The 22,188-nt window shown below is 35.9% G+C and overlaps 3 protein-coding genes across 7 annotated transcripts; 2 read left to right on the forward strand and 1 right to left on the reverse strand.

The window, feature by feature from the left end:
• The first annotated feature begins 657 nt into the window (after positions 1-657).
• On the forward strand, positions 658-4,819 carry CBR (NADH:cytochrome B5 reductase 1). Its single transcript, XM_087325981.1, has 9 exons — positions 658-857; positions 1,502-1,640; positions 1,949-2,039; positions 2,172-2,249; positions 2,379-2,459; positions 2,544-2,633; positions 2,754-2,819; positions 2,907-2,993; positions 4,479-4,819. Exons 1-9 carry the CDS (start codon positions 728-730, stop codon positions 4,569-4,571), a joined length of 855 nt encoding a protein of 284 aa, XP_087182107.1. The 5' UTR covers positions 658-727; the 3' UTR covers positions 4,572-4,819.
• Positions 4,820-6,290: 1,471 nt separating this feature from the next.
• Positions 6,291-10,363, forward strand: LOC147859617 (FAD-binding protein). 4 transcript variants are annotated; one of them, XM_087325738.1, is made up of 10 exons: positions 6,291-6,307; positions 6,448-6,511; positions 6,592-6,736; positions 8,047-8,151; positions 8,264-8,331; positions 8,827-8,967; positions 9,066-9,107; positions 9,190-9,326; positions 9,749-9,853; positions 9,966-10,363. In XM_087325738.1, the coding sequence occupies exons 4-10, from the start codon at positions 8,069-8,071 to the stop codon at positions 10,104-10,106; spliced, it is 717 nt and encodes a 238-aa protein (XP_087181864.1). In that variant the 5' UTR covers positions 6,291-6,307; positions 6,448-6,511; positions 6,592-6,736; positions 8,047-8,068; the 3' UTR covers positions 10,107-10,363. The 4 variants fall into 4 exon arrangements, with proteins under 4 accessions (XP_087181864.1, XP_087181863.1, XP_087181866.1 ...); XM_087325737.1 differs by lacking the exon at positions 6,291-6,307 and having other exon boundaries at positions 6,391-6,511; XM_087325740.1 differs by lacking the exon at positions 6,291-6,307 and having other exon boundaries at positions 6,391-6,511; positions 9,193-9,326.
• A 3,450-nt stretch (positions 10,364-13,813) lies between these two features.
• On the reverse strand, positions 13,814-17,366 carry LOC147859618 (BTB/POZ domain-containing protein At1g67900-like). Of its 2 annotated transcripts, XM_087325808.1 has the most exons (5): positions 17,064-17,366; positions 16,874-16,943; positions 15,126-16,403; positions 14,087-14,563; positions 13,814-13,882 (listed from the first exon to the last, which is right to left on the reverse strand). In XM_087325808.1, the coding sequence occupies exons 1-5, from the start codon at positions 17,120-17,122 to the stop codon at positions 13,874-13,876; spliced, it is 1,893 nt and encodes a 630-aa protein (XP_087181934.1). In that variant the 5' UTR covers positions 17,123-17,366; the 3' UTR covers positions 13,814-13,873. The 2 variants fall into 2 exon arrangements, with proteins under 2 accessions (XP_087181934.1, XP_087181933.1); XM_087325807.1 differs by having other exon boundaries at positions 13,814-14,563.
• Positions 17,367-22,188: the final 4,822 nt, after the last annotated feature.

Consider the following 22,188-nt stretch of genomic DNA (forward strand, 5'->3'; position numbering starts at 1 on the left):
TCTACAAATTTCTGTCAATCCGATTCATTGTTTTCTGCTAGAAAATATCACAAACTTATAGTATAAATGGTGCATATATTTGAGTGTTCAAATACACACAACAATGCAGTACATATATTTTGTACTGCTTAAAGACGTTGACAATAAATAGCAATAAAGGATAGTAAATGCGAATATGAGGCAAGTGGGGGAGGTACAAAAGGAGAACACCTGAATTAGGGCGACATCGGGATGGAAGTCTATATAGTATTATAAGTGTGAAAAGCGAGCTTGATGATGGACGATGATTGGGCTGGAGACATAATGAGCAGGGCGAGAATGGGTTGTGTGGAGAAAGGAAGGAGGGGATGGATGGATGGATGGATTGGGCAGAACAAAACAAACAAACAGAGGGCCAAGGGGTGTGGTGTCTTGTGGGGCGAGACATTAATAAGAAGACCAAAACCCCAAGTACATACTACATACATACCATATCATACATACTGATACATATACATATGTATACAGTATATGTATAATGTATGTGGCGAGATTAATGGCTAAAGACCAGTCCACAAAATCCTAATGAAAAAAAAGGCGTTTGTTTTCTTCATATTTTACTTACACCACATGCCTCACGTTTTCGAAGAAGAAGAAGAAGTGGTAGTAAAGTGAAGAACACTAAGACGACGACGACGACGAAGAAGAAGAAGAAGAAGAAGAAGAAGAAGAAGACGACCAGTACGCCATGGCGGGCTCCCTGCTCGATTTGCTCTCTCAGGATCCTGCCACCACGGCCGGCATTGCTGTCGCTGTGATCGCTGTTCTCGCCGGCGCGAGTTATGTCTTCCTTTCCTCGCAGAAACAGAAGCCGAAAGGTACCGAAATTTCTCCTTTTCTTTCTCTTCTTGAAATCAGAGACAAAGAAAGAAACGAAAGCTTTCTGATGAAGTTTTTCTTTCCTTCTTCTTCTTCTCGCTTCTATCGTTTTTGGGAAGTTTATTGCGAGTTTGCTTTCTTGTTATTTGCCTTTAGATTCTCCTAAGATGAGCGTTTGTTCTCCCTGAACACTCTTTGACTTTTTTTAGAAGTTCCACATCGCTAGCCTCGTTTAAGTATTCTGCGAATTCTCATGTTTTGGATCCGTTAAGACTTTGCAGACGTTCTCCTTCGAATATTCTCTGAAGTTTCTTGGATTCGTTCTAAGATGTATTTTTGTCCTCTCTGAACGTTGTCCGACTTTTGATTAATGCACATATTTGAAGTGGAGAGGCTTGTTCTCATCGAGCACTCTCTGAAGCTGTTTTTAACTCTTATTTCCTCATCTGTTGGATTCGTATAAAATGAGGTGCTGAAGTTTGTGTAGCGTTTCTCTCGGATTCCTTTAAGATGTACTATATTTTTCCGATTGAACGAAGAATCCTTTCAAGGCTTGTTTCCATGTCTCTTGGATTCATATACACGGAATTGCCAAATTTTGTTTTGGGCTTATTCCCTCATCTCTTTGAACATTCCATTGCAGCATGCTTGAATGAGGCATGGACAAGCTTCAAAGTTGTGAAGCGAGACCAAGTCAGTCACAATGTTGTCAAGTTTCGAATTGCATTGCCAACCCCTACCTCAGTGCTTGGATTGCCCATTGGTCAACATGTTATCTGCCGGTAAAGATTCTAAAACTTATGTCTTTCTTTCTTTTTGTACTCAGAGTACACAGTCTAATACACTTGCCAGAGTGGATATTAGCCTTCACAGCAAATGTGCATTGGTTAGACATGGATTCATAGTTTATTGGAAATTTGGTTTAGTATGGATTCATTTCTCTTTAGATTCTACCGTAATAACCTCACCAAAAGCTGGATCTTTGCCTTTACAATGAGAAATCCATTGGTGCATTATAGCTGCGTCGTTATTTTGGTGCAAAATGATCATTTATTCACTGTTTACTTGTTCTTTGATGCTATGAATGTAGGGGCAAAGATAAGGACGGTGAGGAGGTGATCAAACCATACACTCCCACCACTCTGGACTCAGATGTTGGTTACTTCGAATTAGTCATCAAAGTAAGCTCCCACCACCAACTTCTTTGATAAAATGATCATATAATAATTTAACACCAAACATGATTTAGTGTCAGGACATATAAGCTCAAACCTTTTTTTGCCCAACTTTTAAAATGGCTTTTCTTATTGCAGACATATCCAACCGGCAGGATGTCACATCATTTTAGTCAACTTAAAGTTGGAGAATCATTAGAAGTACGGGGTCCCAAGGTAGGCTGGCCTGGAACCTCTTTGAATACATAACGTGCACCACTCAAGTCACACACAAAACTCCATATCATGCAGTGTGAATTCCTGTGACTTGTTATTTCATTTGACGATAATCTATTGTATTCTTAGGGTCGCTTCACCTACGCCCCAGGCCAAGTGAGGGCTTTTGGTATGCTTGCTGGGGGCACTGGCATCACTCCTATGTTCCAGGTAGATGTTGAACGCGGTTGAGGTGCATATAGTGGCCAACGTATTTTGACATGTTTTTCAAGAAATATATTGCTTTTTATGAAGGTTGCCAGAGCTATTCTTGAGAATCCAAAAGACAAGACACAGATCACCCTCCTTTATGCTAATGTTGCACTTGAAGATATCCTATTGAAGGTATCTAAATGGTTTTACATTGTCTAAATGGCATCTGCTTATTTGAATTTATCCAAATGCAATGCACCAGGATTCTATTCGGAAGCCTCCTAAAGGATACATGTTCAAATGATTTTATAGGAAGAACTTGACGAGTTTCAGGAGAAGTACCAGGGTCAATTTAAAGTAGTCTATGTTCTGGAAAAGGTGTGCTTTAATATCTCAAATTTCTCATGATTAATGTGCTTGGCTCAAAGTGAGTCTCTAAATCAATGGTATGTTGGTTAATAACAGCCCCCAGAGGGCTGGACTGGAGGTGTTGGATATATTTCTAAGGATTTGATCAAGCAGCACTGTCCTCCTCCTGCATCTGACATTCAGGTGATTGGATAATGTTTAGAATTATGTAGACTTAGTGTAATTTATGACTAGACTTTTTAGTTGTGAATTATGTAGACTTTGAGTAATTTCGGACTAGACTTTTTAGTTCTGTTAGTGTGTGTGCTAAATGTGTTTAGATCGTGTAGTGTGTATGTGATAAATATTATTTAAACCAAAACTAGAGGAAATTAACTTGAGTTTTGCAGAAGTTCATAGCTTCATTATTGAAAATTTGCCCCTTTATGATTTAAGTCTTAAGCTAAATTGCAATAGAAATGACATTTGAAAATCGATAATCCAACGTAATATCCTTATTTATGTTGAAAGGAAGCTTTCATGATGATGTTTTCTGTTAATATATAAGAGATTCACACCTTTACTACTAGCCCAATCCTAAAGATGCATTTTGCAATACCAAGTAGGACGATTTGGCTGATTCAGTTGAAGAAATATGGCCTTTTAGTCTTTTAAAGCTTCATGACTTTGTATCTAGTTTAGTGGCTTGTCAATGAATAGGTGAAGCTTTCTTGGCAAAGCTTATCTAACGATCCAGGCTTCTCCTATGTTTGTAATTCTTTTGTCAAGAAACCCACAAATATATTTGGAAAAAGGTGGACATTTTTAGGCTAAGTAAGATGCTGAGAAGATTCAAAAAATTTCTTAACTGTCTATGTTATGGGGTTGTATTGTTATTTTGGCACCTTTAATGTCTTGAGTTTAGCTTTTCAATTAGTGACAATAAAATGTGATAGGGTTGAAGATTTTGCCCTTCAGTTTGTGAGGTTGTTAGGTGGAGACCAGAAGGTTCAAGAGGTGAGTATTTTTAGGTTAAGTAAGGTGCTGACAATATTCAAAAAGTGTTTATAATTTGAAGTCCATGTTATGTGATTATGTCATTGATTTGGGCACTGCTAAATTTATTTGTTCTAGCTCTTCAAATAGTGACACTATAATTTGATAAGGCCTAAATGTTTGGGGGTGTGAGAGCAAACATGCTTGGTTCAGTTTGTAAGGTTGCCTGTCAGACACTAGAAGGTAATGCAATGACATTTGTATCCAACTGTATGGGTTATTAAGTCACATCTTACGTCCAGGATACAACTGTGTGAGAGAGGAGCAAGATGATGATGATAAATTAAGGTCCATGGGCAGCTCATATGACTCTGTCCAGCAAATCATCCAAAACACTCTTATCCACATGTTTTTAGTGTCATCAGTGTTGGTTGTCCTCGTTTGGTTTTCAGTTATTAAGCTTGTTTGATGGAGATCAGAATGTCACGAGTTCAATCCCACCTCGTATTGTTGTGTCATAAAATAAAGTAGAGCAGCTAATAAGTTTTGAACCTGGTTGCCTGGATTGGTCAAAACATGGGTTACCACTGGGATACTAATACCATATGAAAGAGAGTCCTACACCTCATAGATGATGAGGGCCAAATTAAGGTAACTAGAAAACCTAACAAATTGTTATTGGTTTTTTTTCAGATACTGAGGTGTGGACCGCCTGGCATGAACAAAGCTATGGAAGCTAATCTTGATGGTCTTGATTACAGCAAGGACATGCAGTTCCAATTTTGAAAAGACAGATGAATTATTGTTGGAAATTTATTTCTATCCAAGAAGAGGAATGATTGGTAATAATTTTGGACATTAATGAGTGTCGGGATCAGCTTCTCCTGTGTGATTGTTTTTAATGGACTTTGATACCGCTAACCTTTATTGTAATAATTGCATAAAGGATCTTCGATCCACTGTTATAATTTGTCCTTGCCTAACAAGCAAAGAAAAGAATTGGATTTTATATAAACTTTGAAGGATTCTTATAATCTATGAAGCAAAGGAAGTTTGAAGTTATGATTAGATGTTATATTTATAAAGTATATAAGGATTTTTATGTATCAACGTTAATGTAGAAAGGCCTGAGCATGTATCAATGTTAGATGTTATATTTATAAAGTATATAAGGATTTTTATGTATCAACGTTAATGTAGAAAGGCCTTAGCATGTATCAATGTTTTTTCTATATGCCAAATGCCCTTCGGCTTGCGTTTATTAGACGTCTGATTTAAATTGAGTTCTGAATATGATATGGCTTATCAGATGCGTCTAAATGTGGGGCAACTGCAAACTGGCTAAGTAATGGTGTTACAAGTACATTGTTGGAGGTAGAATGTATGCTATAGTGGCAGTGCTTGAACTACAACTCGTCATAAAGACTCAATAGGATTGATTCACTTCACACAAGCCTTAAACTATGTGGAGACCATTCAAGTGCGTCACTCTTTATTTTACATGTACAAAAGTATGCATATGGTGATGGAGGCTTGAGGAGAATATGCACATTCCAAATGCTCCTTTTCTAAAGCAATCAACATCACATGTAGTGATTGTTAGTGTTGCTTAGATTTAAACACTTACTAAATTCCTCTTTTCTAATGTGATACTAATTCAATTTCGATATAACAATGTATGCTCATAGTCTATATTTAGTCTCCTCTTCCATTCTTTATAGAATGATGAATAGAAGTTTAAGAGTTTAGTAGAGCAATTGACATAAGGTGATGTTACGCTTGCATATTTACAAACATGTATAAAGGAAACATATTTCTTATCATAAAAGATATTAGTTAAAGAAATTAGAGTTAAACCTGAAAAAAGACATGTTTGCCAAGAAAGGGTCAATAAATGGTAATAATGCAAATAAGGGACATGTTTGTAAACATATTTGAGCTCAAACATCTTTGTGTATGACATTTGTACATGAACAAATGAGTTCAAACGAAAGGGAATTGCTAATACAAAATGTTAGAAATAAATGGCCTATGTTAAGCTAGAATCATGCTCATTTATTAGCAACAAGGAATTGGGTGTATTGTAACACAAAGATGTGGAAATTTTGTTGGAATTCTGGTCTCACATAATGCAACTGCCTTTCACCAACTCATGCAAGAGTGACTCTTCTACTTTCTTTTCTCCCAGCTCGTTCCTTGTTTCTTCTTCATTTCTCTCTGGTAACTCCATAAAAGAAAACCTCTTCCTCGAAATCCATGATAGAAACAAATGTTTCATTGATCTATAGTTGGACTTAAACCCCTACCATGGGTTTGAACACACACAGACACACACACAAGGCTCTAGTAGTTTGAAGAGTTTGGTCGATACGTTCCAATCCAATCCTGTGTGTCATCATGCGCTCGCTCACTAGATGGAAGGCTAGATAGTTGAAAGACTTTGTTTGTGGGTATTTTCCAATGGAATGGTGTCAGAATCTCAAGGGACATAACTTTTCAGACCATTCGGAAGGGACAGATGGGTGTGAATCTGTTTATCCTCCTACACATCTAGCATGAATATTCACTTCTAGCTTTCCGTTCGAAGTAAAAACCCCTGGTTTCCATCAAACATTGGAAGTTGGAACCCTACTTCTGTTTCTCTCATTCGCCTCTGTTTCAGCATACCCAACTATAACAACCGAAGTTACGATTTCTCATTCTGGCGTCAATGTAATCTGCTCCTGGTAAGAAAGTTCATCGATTTCTTCATTATATGTTTGATCAATGCATGCAGAGGTTTCTGAGCAACAAGATTATGTTTTAGGGAGTGCTACGTTATGGATTGGATTAGCTTTGAAGTTTTTTAATCTCTTAAAGATTCTGGCTTCGCATTTAAAAGCTGTACATTTATCTTGGAGAAGTTATCAAGCTAGAGTGTAGAGCTTTCCTCATCAATTTTGTATTCGCAGGTAAATTGGGTTCATCTCTCTCTCTCTCTCTCTCTCTCTCTCTCTATATATATATATATATATATATATATATATATATATATATATATATATATATATATATATATATATCTGTGTATATACATATTGCATATGTGTACATGCGTGTACATATGCTGCAAGGGTAAACCGAATATATGTATTTGCATTTGAGTGTGTGTTTATATTTGTTTACAAAAATGTGAAGTATATGTAGATGGAAAAATGAATACAGAGATTGAGAAAAATGTGTCGAATCTCTGTCTGTCTGTCTGTCTCTCGCCCTAGAGCTCATGACATTAGTGAAGCTCTCATGATTGTAGATAAAGAGTCATTGATGAGGAGGAAAGTTCTTTTTTTTCTTCCAATTTGCAACTAATACACGTTAGTTGAGAGAATTAAAGTGAGGATTCTACACATCCTATTTGGCCAGTGAATTGGTTCCAATTCTAGGATCCTAGGCATATTTATTAAATAATATCAATAACTAAATGCAAGTGATTCCTTTTTCGTTGAAGAATTCATTGTAATGATCCAAGTAATGCGGCCATCATCAGGTAATAATTAGCAATATAAAAACTGATGCATCCTTCTAATGCTCTTACACTAGATTTCCTTGGCAAGCTCATGAACAGTCTCCTTTTTCTTTTAATATGGTGTCAATCACATCTTACATCAGTGGGAAGGGAGAATGAAGACCCACTTACCCATTCGAAACAGTGATTTATTAAGTTTGACTCGTCAAGGTTTTATTCGAATGTTTATCAATGTGGAAACATTTTTTTTCCCATCTTTATAAGTTGTATCATTCAAGTTTTTGTATGGATATGTTCATCTTCTTCATTTAGGATAGATAAGTGCATTTTTATTGCGTTCAATTTCAAGACAAGTAGAATCTGCTTATAATATGAAAGGGATCCTCTTATTTTGTCCAATGCCTTTTAGAAGGTATCTGGTGCATGCTCCCCCTTGCTGCAATCCATGTAAGAAATATTTAAAGCAATCTCCGTTTTAAAATTGGAAATTGAACATTTGTTCAGGAATATATTGGATTTTCTCCATATTGATGTACATTTGTATCCTGAATCTACTAAGCTTTAGAAAGAGTTAATTTCCCTCCCGTGTTCTTGGTCTCTTTGGTCATCATCTGACATCTTCCACTATGCAAATGGATACTCATATAGATAAAATTATGTTGCCAAATCATAGTTAAGATTGGAGACTATGGCTTACAAGAATTATAGACTCCTGAGCACGAGTGATCCACACATTTTTTATTGTGACATGGACAGTTTAATTGTAAGAACAATCAGTATGGATACGTGTACCATAGAGGAAAGTCAGACAAAATCGAACCTTGATGAGGCAACAGATCTGTTCAATGTGTTCATTCTCAGGTAAATCTTAGGTTATCCTTCATTCTCAGAGCTGTTCAATGTGGATACTTTGTCTTTGGGGCATATGTAAAACATATAACCTTAATAGAAAACTGTGTTGCGTGTCCTCCAGAATTTCGCAGATAAATGAGAAGCATAGGTTGGCTTCAAAATCCTTTATGGGTTTTCAGCAGGAACTAGGTTAGTTTACTCTATTTTAAATTGAGTAATCTTATAAGTTTCTAAATAATTATGGATTACAACACATTATTCTATTTAAGCTGAATAGTTTGACAAGATATCAACTTATTTGGGTCTTGTTTACCGTGCATCTGAAAGATTTTTTTTCATTAAGAAGGTACTAGTTGTCAGGAATCTTCCTACTACCTATATCTAATGCACAAACCAAATCAGAACTGTTATATTAAACTTTCTCATTAACCCTAAAATCTTCTAGGACACTCAGAAACCATTATCTGTACATTATCTGTCAAGATATTTCTTTTTAAGAATTACCTCAAATTTCTGTACAGTAATTTTTTCTCAAATTACAAGGATTTTAAACCATGTTGATGTTGCTGTGAAGATGAGGCTGCATTTCTGGTTTTCAAAATCTGTGTTACACTTTCTTATTCATAATTTATATGCAGCTGTTACACAAAATCTGACACAAATGTTGGTTTTTTGGATATTCAGAGGAACTCCGGCAACCGCCTTTACAGGAATCTTCAAAGTTGACTGTCTCTCTACTTAAAAGCCATCCAACTGCAAGGACTAAAAAATATCAAGAAGCTGGTTATCGTCATGTGCATTCAGATAAAAAGATCATTTCGAAATGTAGGTCATTCTTTGGATAGATTGACAAAATTAGGTCTCGTTGATTCAGAACATTAATATTTTCTTATTGGCTTTCCATCAAACATCTGGAAAAACAGTGAATGGGTTTATCAAAGGGCTCAATGAACATATTGTAGAAGGTAATTATTCATCTGTTTGATGTCCTGTGCTGCATTACTCAGTTTTATACAACAATCTAATGTACACATGTTTTTTGAATACCAGCACGGATTTTTATCAACCAGCTTGAGGAGTTGGTTGTGAAAGTTATTGCCTTGGTTGATAATGATTTACACATCAGATTTGATAAAAGCTTGATTATTACATCAATTTGTCAGAATAAGAATGTCGAGGATCAGGTAAAACATTTATTTATTGTGATGTTAAGATTTTAGTGTGAGATGTTTATTGACATAAAAATGGTAAATCCATATGTTTATACATACAATGCACTGCATTAATGTATGTCTTCTTCGTCAAAGGTTCCTCCTGATTGTAAGCTGGAAATAATGTGGTTGCGCTTGGCAGGTTTTTACTTCACATTGAGGTTTCAGTGTAGTATTATGTATTACTAAAGAAAGCATGTTAAATAGACATGAGGTAAGAAGCATATGCGCAATTGTCTTTCTCTATATGGATACATCAGTATGGCAACCGGTGTATGTGTATATATCTAGTCTAAATATGTGTTTATGTGTCCTTATAACATAGAATTCAAGTACTTCAAATGAAAAAAATTTACTTTATTATGTTGAGTGGGTTTTGCCATCTTTTACTTCAGGATTCCTGTTCTGAAGAATCTATACTGGCAACCTGGGAGACCTCAGATTATGCGATAATAATGTCAACAATGTTGGAAATGTATGAAAAAGATCTTCAAATGCAGGTGATGACTTTAACTTCGTAAATTTTTTGTTTCCTTGCAGATAGGTCTCATTCACGTGTAAAGATGGGAAACGAAACTTGAGCAAATAATTTAAAGGTTTTTCTATTTTTAGGAGCTCATAATTTCAGATTCGAGGCTGGATGTTGATTCAGAATGCCTGCAAACTTACTCTCAAATGTGGTCACTCCGTCCCTTCATCGATGATAGAGTGATGCATCAAGTGTTGAAGTGGGCTCATAAAAGTGTTCCCTAGAAATCGATCACTGTTGAGGACTGGATATGTTGGTATTAAATCAATTTTGCATCACAATGTATTTAAGCAAAAGTAATTTGTGAGGACTAGTGTTAAACTAATAGAAAATATGATTGTTGCCTAAAACAGCCCCGTATGGGTTATCAGTATTGTCCCCATCCTATTGTTGTGGGTTCAACTTGAATCCATGAAATTCTTGTGGGCCACACGTGTATACTGCATTTATGGACCACACATGTATGCTGCTTGGGACCACACATACTACATTTATGGAACAGCTATTGTGATGTATAATTTTTTAATTCTTTTATGTTACCAGTAGTTAATCTTTGCCGGATTCTTGTATGCTTGTAAAAACACATGAATGAAAGCATTTAATTACTGAAGCTTGCAAAAGATATTTCTCATAGGTGAGACAAAAGGTCGATGGAGATTTGGAATGTTGTTGAGCCAGACGTTTAGGTCTGTGTATGGTACGGGTGTAAGCTTCATTGCTAAGCATATTGCTGTTTTGCAATTTTCACCTATGTTGGCTATTGTAAAAACATCATCAAAAAGCACAGGAGCGATGATCAATTTTTGCATTACGATAGGGGGAATCATATCCTTGGATTCCCCATTCAAATGTCACATGGTTTCTCCAAAGAAAGATAAAATACTCACAATATGTCCTAGCATTCAGGTGGGGCTACTTTCTGCTTATCGAACTAATTCTATCTGGGGATGATACCAATTGGTTTGAGAGGTGGTAGCGTTCGTGATGTATTCCTAGCATTCAGGTGGGGCTACTTTATGCTTATCGAACTAATTCTAGCTGGGGTTGATACCAATTGGTTTGAGTGGTGGTAGAGATCGTGATGTATTCCTTTGGATTGTGTAGGAATATGCGAAACCAATATCAATTGGAAGATAACAAGGATGATGATTAGAAAACTGTCAAATTTTGGACAAGATTCGTTGATGGCCGTCTTTGCAAATGTGTACAAATTCACTTCCTTGAAGTGGTCTAAGCCCTGTTGTATCCCATTCTACCACGGATATTGGAGATGATGAGATGAAGGCCAAAAAGACTTTGATAAAATATTTCTGTAGTTAGAAAAAGACACTATGTATATAAAGTAATCTCAATCACTACCGAGGATATAGTGCCGCACTACTCTAGGTACTCCGGGTGATGTCGAATTGAAGAAATCAGATCCAACTACTCATTGTTACCTGCAAGAACACTATGTTAGAGTTGTGGTATTATGTTTTGTGTTATTACAGTATTACCTTGGCTGCAAAGCGTAAGCTACATTCAGGAGCGCACCTTATCATCCTTGTAGTAGCATGAGATCACTACATTGCCATAATTCTTGGGATGTTTTTTTGTATTATTCACTGCTCCCAATAGCAAACATACACATAATGTGACTTGTAGACTGATTTTAGCCCTTTTAATAGATGGCTTTTCTTGGCTTACTCTCCAATGTGTCAACTCTATTCTCTCAGCGACAATATGCACTCTCAAACACTCACTTATTACCTTTGTATGCACAACATAAAATTGTTTTATAGGTCTAGACCTTGGGACACGTCACATGATGATAAAATCTCTCAAAAAAAGGAAAGTTTCGAAAAACTTAAATTTGTTTGGAAATTGTAAATCTTTGAAAGTATGAAACTTTTTTAGTACATCAAATGGTTTAAAGTGGGTGAGTTTATTATGACCCCACTACCCTCTCCTTCGTCCTCGTCTTAGAGACAAAGTAATAATGAAGTTGAAATGTAACTTTTCCGTAGTTTGTGGTGGGCCTCAATTTATTACAAACACCCTTTGCCTATCACAACTCAACCTTTTGGAGGTTCAAAGTTTTTCTAATGTACAAAATGTCTACTAAAAGCCACCAATTTGTCACATTGGAGTGTGTGTCATACAAAGATTGACAACAACTTGGGCTTGTCCTAATCCTTGAAGCCTTTGTGTATCTCTTAGTGCGTATTTAAAGGGACACATGCACTCACTATTTCACCCATCTATTTCTTACTGTCAAGCTATCCTGATTTCCAAAAGTAAGAACATGCCGCATGATCTAGAACTAAAATGATAGCTTCCTAAACCTACATATATCCTTATGGATCTTATGAGATGGTGAATGACATATAGACAAAAACTATGGTGTCATATTCTATAACAAATTGATGAAATGCAAATGGGGAATAGAAATAGTACATTGTTAGTCTAACTTGAATGAAAATAACATTGTCACTTTGAAAAAACATGGAGTTGTTAGCATTTCAAAGTACAAGTTGGGCACATAATCAATGGAAATGCATTTGAGTTGTAAATCCTTGATTAAAACATTTCTCGATAACCTTCTCCATATACAACATTTTATTTGAATGGATATGGAGAATGTTAATGGATGGTTTGAAGATGGGTTCAATGTACATTGAGGGCGTAAATATGTCTTTATAAAGCTATGGATAATCAGGTATGTTTGATGTGTATGCATGTTTTCAATTCGTTGTATCTATTTCCTGCCGCTACAATTGCACCATAATAATTCTAAAAATCGTTTCAGTTATTTTACTTCATGAAAATATTGCCATTGTGAAATATTTTAAGAGATGCAATAACGTCATGATCTAGAAAACAAGTTTTTTGTTTAAAACCAACCTTCCCTACTATTCCCGTGATAACCACATTTACAAATTGTTTCAATGCCATCTTCTTTCATATGTATAATACAAACTACTTTAACCTAATTGATCTCTAACACAATGATTGAGTTGGCCAGGCTATTATTGTTTAAAATCAAATTAAATGATGATTACCTAAGATAACCATGTTCATGAGCAAACAAACTCAATTTATCATGTTCTCATGTATATATTGTGTGCATAATATCTCTATAAGTACGTTATCATGTATATATTGTGTAACTAATATCTCTATAAGACATGTCACAAACTTGTTGCCCATACTATATGTATAGGTACTCTTTCACCTGGCTAACTATATATTCCTATGCTCCCCTACTTGGCCCATTGTGATCAGCTACCTCACACAATCTAATAGCTTGTTTTAACCTTACTTTGATATTTGCAATCCTTACATTACCATGACTTACACATTACTCATCACAACCTAATGGACAATTTGCTATCTTGCCTCTGATATTTTTTTTATCTTCAACTTACCATGGCTAAAACATGATAACTATATGTTGTTTCCTACCTTGCACCAAAATGTTTAATCCTTACCTTACCATGACTAACACAACCTAATAGCCAATTTGCTATCTTCCCTTGACATTCACATAACATTCTTAAAAATCCTAAGTTAAGCCACCATAAACTAACATGCTGCACACTACATGTCCGACTATATCTGAAGATGATCATAGGTTCAGTTTTATTCCCACAAGTATAAGATTTATCAGTCTTTTTCCATACACATAATTTCAAGGACAGTCCTCTTAGCAATCCTTTCAGATTTATTATTAGAAATACAGAGTAATTCTCTAATCAGGAAACTGACTTCCTATTTAATACAATGCTATTTCCAAATAATCGCATAAAAAATCTCCGCATCCTCAAGTGTAATCATCTCCCACTTGTGGATTCCATAACATACATAAGCTAGGGTAGAGGGAAGAGAATACAATGAAGTGTGGGTAATTATAACTAGTATGTGCACAATCTCTCATGACAGCCTTTACAACTTGTGATAAAAAATGAATTATATTTGTTCAACTTTCATGTGATCCCATCCAAATTGAGACTTACGGACACTGCAAACAAAAACCAAAGGATCAAGTTATTCGATTTTAAGTTTGGACATGTCTTGAGAGAGAAATGATCACTTCATTGTGACACTTAAGGAGAAGATTCTCTTATACATGTATAAATATATATATATATATATATATATATATATATAGAGAGAGAGAGAGAGAGAGAGAGAGAGAGAGAGAGAATCCTTTTTAGCATCTTACACAGCTTTTTAGATTTGCATTATGATTTATGTAACCTCTTCCCATCCATATTCTCGATAGGAATTTTTTACTTTTCGATGATGAAGTACTTCTTGCGCTATCTTGGTCCACAACACTATGTTCCTTCTCTACTTCAGAAAGTTTCAATTTCATGCTTGCCAGGTCTCTTTGCAATGCTTCAAAATTTTGCTGCACTTCTTCCCACTTATCATCGATCCCACCTGATGTGCCCTCATGTGAATCTGAGGTCTCAGGTTGTGCAGACATTAGCGCTTTCACACTACTAGGTAGGTCATTCAGGCTTGCCCCTCCATTCACTGTATTCCTCACTTGCTCAAAGAAGAGCACTTGTACGACAGTTCTTAGTGGTAAACGTTCATTCTGAGCTGCATGCATGCATGCATCCATTGACAACTTTTTGCAATCCAGAAGTCTACACAACCTTTTCCTTTCACTTTTTGATATTCCAGGATGTTTCTGTTTACAGCATTCCCCATATTTTTGTCAGATCAAACTGGGTATAATTTAATAAGAAAAAGGTGAAAGCATTATTTCCAAGCGATAAAATTTGTAAACAAATCATTAAATGGGTTTGTTTAGATAATTGATTATGCCAACATAGATAAGGGTATTGTAAGAGAGCTTTCACTCCAAACTGCACATGCCACTCTACCATTCCTCCACACAAAAGACTACATAGAACTCAACAGAAAGTAACCTGATGTCCATCCACACCACATGCACAAGCCGTTATATAAGGTGGGAAACAATAGAATACCCTCCCTCATTGGGTATTTATAAAATAACCTCAAGTTTTCAGAAGTACCAGAATATGACTAGGTTATATAAGTTGGGGAAACTGCACATGAGGTTATATAAATAGGGGAAACTCTTCGGATATTTATCAGAATAACCTCTAGTTTTCTGAAAGTACCACAATAACCCTAGGTTATCAAAACTATTTATATAACAGAGGGGCATTCCAGTAATTCTTGAAAACTTCAGGGTAATTTTTTTTCTCTAAAACAGTTTCACATACCTTCAGGTAGACATCGACTGCTCTGTAGATGCCATCATGCATTGGTCGCGCAAAGCTCGGAATAGACTTGGCTAATGAGATGAACTTTGAGATATCAAGACAAGGATCCACTGCTATTTCAGCAAGATAGCTATCAATAAGCTTTGCAACTCGAAGCTTCGAGCTATGAGTCGTCGAGGCTGATCTACGACTTTCAATCATATTTATATTCTCAGCTGATTTTGTCCGCCTCTTCTTTGGTTTTGCACTTTCATGAACAGGACTAGCCCCAGGGCTTTGATCTTGCATCGCAAATTCTTCTACTATAGACTGCACTAGATCCACATCGTATAGCGATGGGGAGGGGTCTGAAAAGCAAGGAATAAGAAGGTCGGCTACTGATGCTTCCTCGAGCTGCAACCCTACCCTCCTTATTATCTCATTCGTAGATTGGCTTGATACACCAAGAAAGCTAGCTATTTTTAACATTGTTAGCAAAAATTTACATGACATGCATCCTTTCTCTCCAGGAAGTAGGCAGATGATCCTCTCTACAAGTTGATGCTCTCTTGAAAAAGACCCATTGTAGCTTTTGTTTTCCTTCACTATCTCCTCGAAATGATGTTCATCAGCAAGAAACGGTAACCATTTTAGCGAATAAAACTCGATGGCTTCTCCTATAAGCGTAGGTGACATTCTATCAGATGCCTTGATAGCGAGTATAACATCAGAATACATGTCAATCTCAAGCTCAGCTATGTCTTCAATCCACCAATGAGCATCAACATGGGGGGTTGGCTTACCATTGTTCCAAGGTGGGCTATGTGTGGAAATCTCGGAGTAATTATGCTCTCTTACACTTCTTCCTATCCCCCTTGTTTGAGTGAAAGACCAATCCACTTTTGAAGGATTGACAAGTGCTTTGGACGCAATGGAGTTTATACATCTGCTTACCACTTGAAGCTCTTCAGCCCAAGGAGCAAGTGATCTTGCACTCTTTAAAGCAATGATAGAGTCTTTCCAACCATGAAATATATATGAGTTTAAGAAGGATTCTACCTTTGAGATAAGGTTTCCTTTCTCGGATACCTCATTCATCTCAAGATACTCAGCACCGGATCGAACCGCCACGACATTGTATGCATTCACAGTTATTTTGACTCCATAGCAAAACTTTATACATATCTCAAAGGTCTCGACACCTCCAGGGAAATCATCTATATGCACCTTGCATGTGTTCTCAACCTGCGCTTTCGAAGCCATCTTTTGTAGTTTTGCACTCTTAGACAGAAGAGGGAACTGAATTGACATTAAAAGGAGCTATGTTAGTGCCCAACAGTACATAGGAATGCACATTGCCATCTACATATACATGAAAAGTGGTTGTCTTCACATCTTCGCATGAACCAAATGATGCAGGAGAACTACTATCGGACAAAAATATGACAAGATCTTGGTCTCATTGCATCATTCCCGCCCATTGATGTGTCTATATGTGTAGACGTAGAGAAAGGACTGAAATTCTCTAGGAAATTAGGCTACATATATATGTGCGTGTATGTGCCATACTCTATGCCTATATACATACATGTATATACTCTGTATCATGTTTCACTGAGGATTTCGGATTCTATAGGGCATACAACTGCTTACTTTCCCATCAATTTGGATTCATCATAATCATCCTCATAACTATCTAAAGAACAAAATAAAAATGGGTTTTCCTACATCACATGAACTATGCAGAGGAAAGATCATGAAGTATATACCTTATGAAGGTGGAATGCAACACCATGTACAACCACGATGAAGTCACTTGGAATTTCTGAAGAAACAGACCTGAAAACAAAACAAACCTCAACAACAAAAGAAAACCGTTGCAAGGATCGCTTCATTATTCTGAATTTAAGAAGGACGAAAATATATAAAATTTTAAAAAACAGGGGAGGAACAAGGCACCTTATGTTACCCGACGCTTGAAAGATGTCTGGTTTTGAGCCTAATTTCATGAACTTCATCTCTCACAGAAGTTTACGAGACCACCAGTATTATTAGGAGTACCAAGTGGGTTTGAAACTAGAGGATGGTTGCTATAGAAGAAGAAACATAAGAAAAATGGAAGAAGAAAAACACGCAAACTGGAGGGACATGGAGAATGGATTGATGATAGGAGGGCGTACTGTTAGGAAACAGAGAGAGTAATTTCCACCAAAAAGAAGAAGAAGAATGAGGCAAGCTATGGATTGAAGAAGAAGAAGAAGAAGAAGAAGAAGTCTGCTTCTGAGGGGGAGGGAGGGGTATTAGCATAATTAACAAAAAAGAGGCCCTTTTTGTTGTTAGTTGTCAGGAAATTTAGAGAGAGGTCTAGAGAGAGATCCTCTCTGTTTCTTTCTTTCCTTCTTTTTTGCTTCTAAAAGTTTGTCATGCAGACAGATTAATTAGAGTCTATTTTGTTATTTATTGAACTATGAATCAATGAAAAGAGCAATAGATGAAGAAGAAATAAATAAAGTAGAATATCTAGACTATTATATATTAAATATGAATTAAAATAATCAAATAAGGAAGCAGAAGCAGAAATAAATATATTGAATATGTATTTTTTATATTCCATTCTATAAAAATAACAATTATAATAAAAGGTAGGATCAAGGAGACAAAAAACGAGTCTAGAAAGAGAGAGAGAAGAAAGTGGTGTTGATTAAGAGGAGAAGGAACAGAAGGGAGAGAGAGAGAGAGAGACATAATTCAAGTTCGTGCTCGCGTTCGCATTCGTGTTTGTGTCCGCATTCGCATTCGCATTCGCATTTTTGCATTTGTGTTCGTGTTCTTGTCCGTGTCCGCGTTCGTGTTCGTGTTTGCTTTCACAGAAAAACCTTCTCCCTTGAGTGTTGGTGGAAACTCTCGTACTCCTTCCAAGACACCTGTTGGGATTTCCTTGGCTCTGATATGTCTGTCCACATTTTATCCTCACAATGTGATCGGAATTCTCGTGAGGACATATATGTATATTTACAGAGTCGGGCTCCAAAGTAAGCCTTTAGCAAGTGAAAAAATAAACCTAAAACGTTGGCTAACCATGAACATCACCTCTTGTTCTTCATGTCAATGTCAATGTCAATGTCCACGTCTCCATCTATGTGTAAGTCTATGTGTATGTCTATGCCTATGTTGTCCATGTCTATGTCTGTGTTCGTGTCTGTGTTCGTGCTTGTGTTTGTGTTTGTATTTGTGTCTATGTCTATGTCTATGCTTGCGCTTGCCTTTGTTTGTCTTGTCTAATTAAAAGACAAAGGAAACAAACAGGGGGAAGGAGTATGAGAACCAGTGAGAACTTAGAAGACATCGAATTGCTTGTAAAGAAAAGACCCATGGTCCCCTCTATTTCTCTAGTGTGCTCTTACACACACATATAGACACCCTCCCTTTCTAGTAGGTACTCTATGCTCTCAACACACACTGACATTCATACCCATCAACATCCTTTTTCTTTTCCCAAAAAGCAATTTCTTCTAATAATTTCCTTTGGCCACGTTTCTATACCTCCATTTCAACCCAATAATGTTGTCAAGTGTCTACCATCCCCCTTGTACCTAGAGTTGTGGAAAAGGGTGGTAACACATCGGTTTGTGTCCAATATGTAAATAATTAGTGCCGATTCTTGATGGTTAACGCAATACCCGATAAAAATGTTCTTATGCATTCCTATTTGTTCATGGAAAATGTTCCCTCATTCACTAAGATGTTGCTTAAAATATAATTTACAAGTAATTAGTGTTGTTGATTGGTTGTTATTATATGCTTGATTAACTTTAGTATGCATTTCATTGTTAGTCACGCTTTGTTAGAAGCTTTATTAACACAAATTTAGGATGCAAACTACTTTATGTTTTTGAACTTCTTTTGATATTGCGACTATTTGAAAATTTTGAATATATATATATATATATACATAGAAAAAAATCTAAATGAATTTTTATTGTTGAGTGGCCATGTGTGTAACCCATGCTGCCACCATGTTTAATAGTTAGGCGTTGTGTGCCCATGTGTAATAGCCCATTTGGGCCTCTGTGTAAGTGGAGCATCCCCTCACCAAAAAGGTAGAAGAGGTTCCCCTACCTTCTTGCTTCTTCTCTATATCTCGTACATAATTCTTTCAAAATTCCTATAACCTCTAACCCTTTACATGGAGAGAACAAAAAACATTGCTCCAATCTATCTAAAGTGTCTCTATCAATACAAATACGCCAAACTCCGACAACAACAATATCATTTTCTACTAAATGTCTATAGATGTTTCATATTTTATCACACCTAATTTTGTATTATTTCATGCATGAAAAGGAACTCGACAAGGGACATTTTCCCAACCGTTGTTCCAATCTATATAGCTTGTTCATGTTATGGATCCCCACCACTTTTTTCCATTCCACATTTTCATACCATTAAATAATGTTGTCTACGCCCTCGATTACCTTTGCATAATCATCCCTCCCCCTTGTCATTCGCTTTGTTGTCATCTCTTCAGAGAACCATAGTTTGGTCCTCTACATAGGCTTGTTTCCATCCCATAGGTCCTAATCGTGCTCCTCGAGACATTACAAATCTATCTAATATCTCTCAATTACAAGAAATAGCTGAGCATCAACCTTCATGGTTATTCTTGATTGGCATCTCTTTCCTGCCAATATATTACATGTTCTCACATATGGTTCATGCCATTTGAGAATTGGCACATGTTCTCACATATATTTCATGCCCTTTGCAACTCACAAGATATTTGTCAGTTATCATAGGAGGGTAATATTATTCTGGTGAAAAAGAATTATACCATATGGATAATATGGTGTTTGATAACACTCACTCAAATGGAATTTGTGAAAGTTATGATGTACCTTCAATCATAAAATTATGCAATGGTTGTCAAAGTGGACCTCAAGGAACATAAACTTCGGGAAGATTGGGTTACCTAAACATATATACACATTCAAAATTTGACTCCAAATTTTGCTTTATATAATAGCATTTACTCGATAAATGGATAAATATTATTGAGATATGATTTGAGGGCCGATCATGGAAGGTCTTTAATGCTTTTAGAATGGGCAAAGGAAAGAAAAACCTTTATTGCCATAACATGGATGATAATATGCAATTGGGCATCAATCGTAGATCACACGCCATTCTACTCTTTCTTATTGGTCTCAAAACCCATTTGTAATTGTCATAGATACAAGCATTATTTTTATTCGGGTATTGTTTGAATCATTAACAATTTCCAACACACCATAAGATTGGTTATTTGTAATAGTCATACTACATTTCAAATCCTACAAATATCTAAATGCCATTTCCTCACCGGAAAAGTGTTTTAAACTCCATAACCGTTAATGGGGCAATGTCTAATATTTTTGGTTCAAAATCTTTGGTAGAATGCCCTTTGTGAATCCATTATGGAAATTAAAGTTCTCACAATCGAAAATTGGAAATTAAACCTCTCATAGTCGAAAATTGGAAATTAAAGCTCTCACAAGGAAAGGTCATGTTTCTTGGACTATAACACGTCTTTCAACTTTGGAAGTCCCAATTTATTGGTAAATGTTACACAAATGTGAAAAATGTTTGGAAAATTGCCCTTACATCCAGTTTGTTAAAACATTTGATGAAAGAATATCCTATAAACGAGAATGTTTGTGATATAGTTATGCAGTCATATTTGCTAAAGGAAAAGGTCCTTTGGAATGCCCGCCAACTTGGAAGATTTTTATCAATATGCTAAAGCATCACCACATGAGACAAATTTGTAAATTCTCATTATACCTAAGATTCTTTACTATATTATTTGCATGGTGAAAACATGAATAAGAAAAAGGGTCTAAATGCAACAAGTTGTTGTCAAACATGGGATCAAATAAGTATGAAAAGCTCTTAGATTATTCATAGTTCTTAACCAAGCTCTAGCCTATACACACACGTGAGGTTGCTACATGTTGAAGTTGATATCCATGAAATAGAACACATAATAATGTTCATGCGTCATAAGGTCACATGGGTAACAATTGTTATGTGATATTTGAATGAGCTTTGATACATTGAAGTGTAACTTTTTTTCAATGAGGTACTCATTGCCATAGGTTTTGTGACATGAAGGTTTAATTAATGACAAAACAAATGACTTACAGACCATCTAGGTATATTGCATTTATTGGCTTGAATTAGTTAAAAGTTAAAAACATATGGTATATACATGAACACATACACAATGCCACATAGTCCATGTTCACTACTACTTCCTCTAAATGAGACATGCTTTGATGTTATAGGATGCTACAAGAATGCACAATAGAATATATCTAACTAGCTAGTTGGGTTTACACAACGTTGATATTATGTAAGTTTAATATGAAGATTTAGTAGAGCAATTGTGCTTTTATTGTGCCCATTATCCATAGGAAGTAACAATAATATAATGTATAGCCATATATTATCCATAAAAAGTGATCCAATGAAGCAAGGAAATGTTATGAACAAGTAGTAATGCAAATCACATTAGTTTGATCCAATATCAACTCAATCTTGAAAAATTGGATAACAATAATAATTCTTGTTGTTGTTAATACCATTCCTTGATTTGGCATCATCATGCGGATATTCTCAAACTTTCTTTTCACATCATGCCTTTCTTTTTTATATTGTCATTGTTACAATTGACAGGGGTATGATTGTTAAATAAAGAATAGGGTTAAATTATAATAGCATTAGGGCTATTAATCAAATTATTGGATATATTCAATCCAATCCATTGTACATATATGTAACTAGCATATTTGGGTACATAAATGATGCATGATCAAGGTGTATATATTCAAGATCTACAAGGTGGTGCACATTATATATACATGATAATAACAAACACATATATCCATTTGCAAAACTATATATATAGACTAGCTCAATAATTTGATGTTATATTTGATGATTTGAGTTAGTTTAGTATAGGAGCACCTTTATGATAAATCATCACCAAGAGGTTTCCAATATCGGTGGAAACTATTGGAGCTCAAATGAATCTACATACACATTC

The sequence above is a fragment of the Azolla caroliniana genome, unplaced genomic scaffold, assembly GCF_043228905.1.
Source record: "Azolla caroliniana isolate FFs.n. ecotype wild unplaced genomic scaffold, voAzoCaro1.0.p SCAF_10, whole genome shotgun sequence".
NCBI lineage: Eukaryota > Viridiplantae > Streptophyta > Polypodiopsida > Salviniales > Salviniaceae > Azolla > Azolla caroliniana.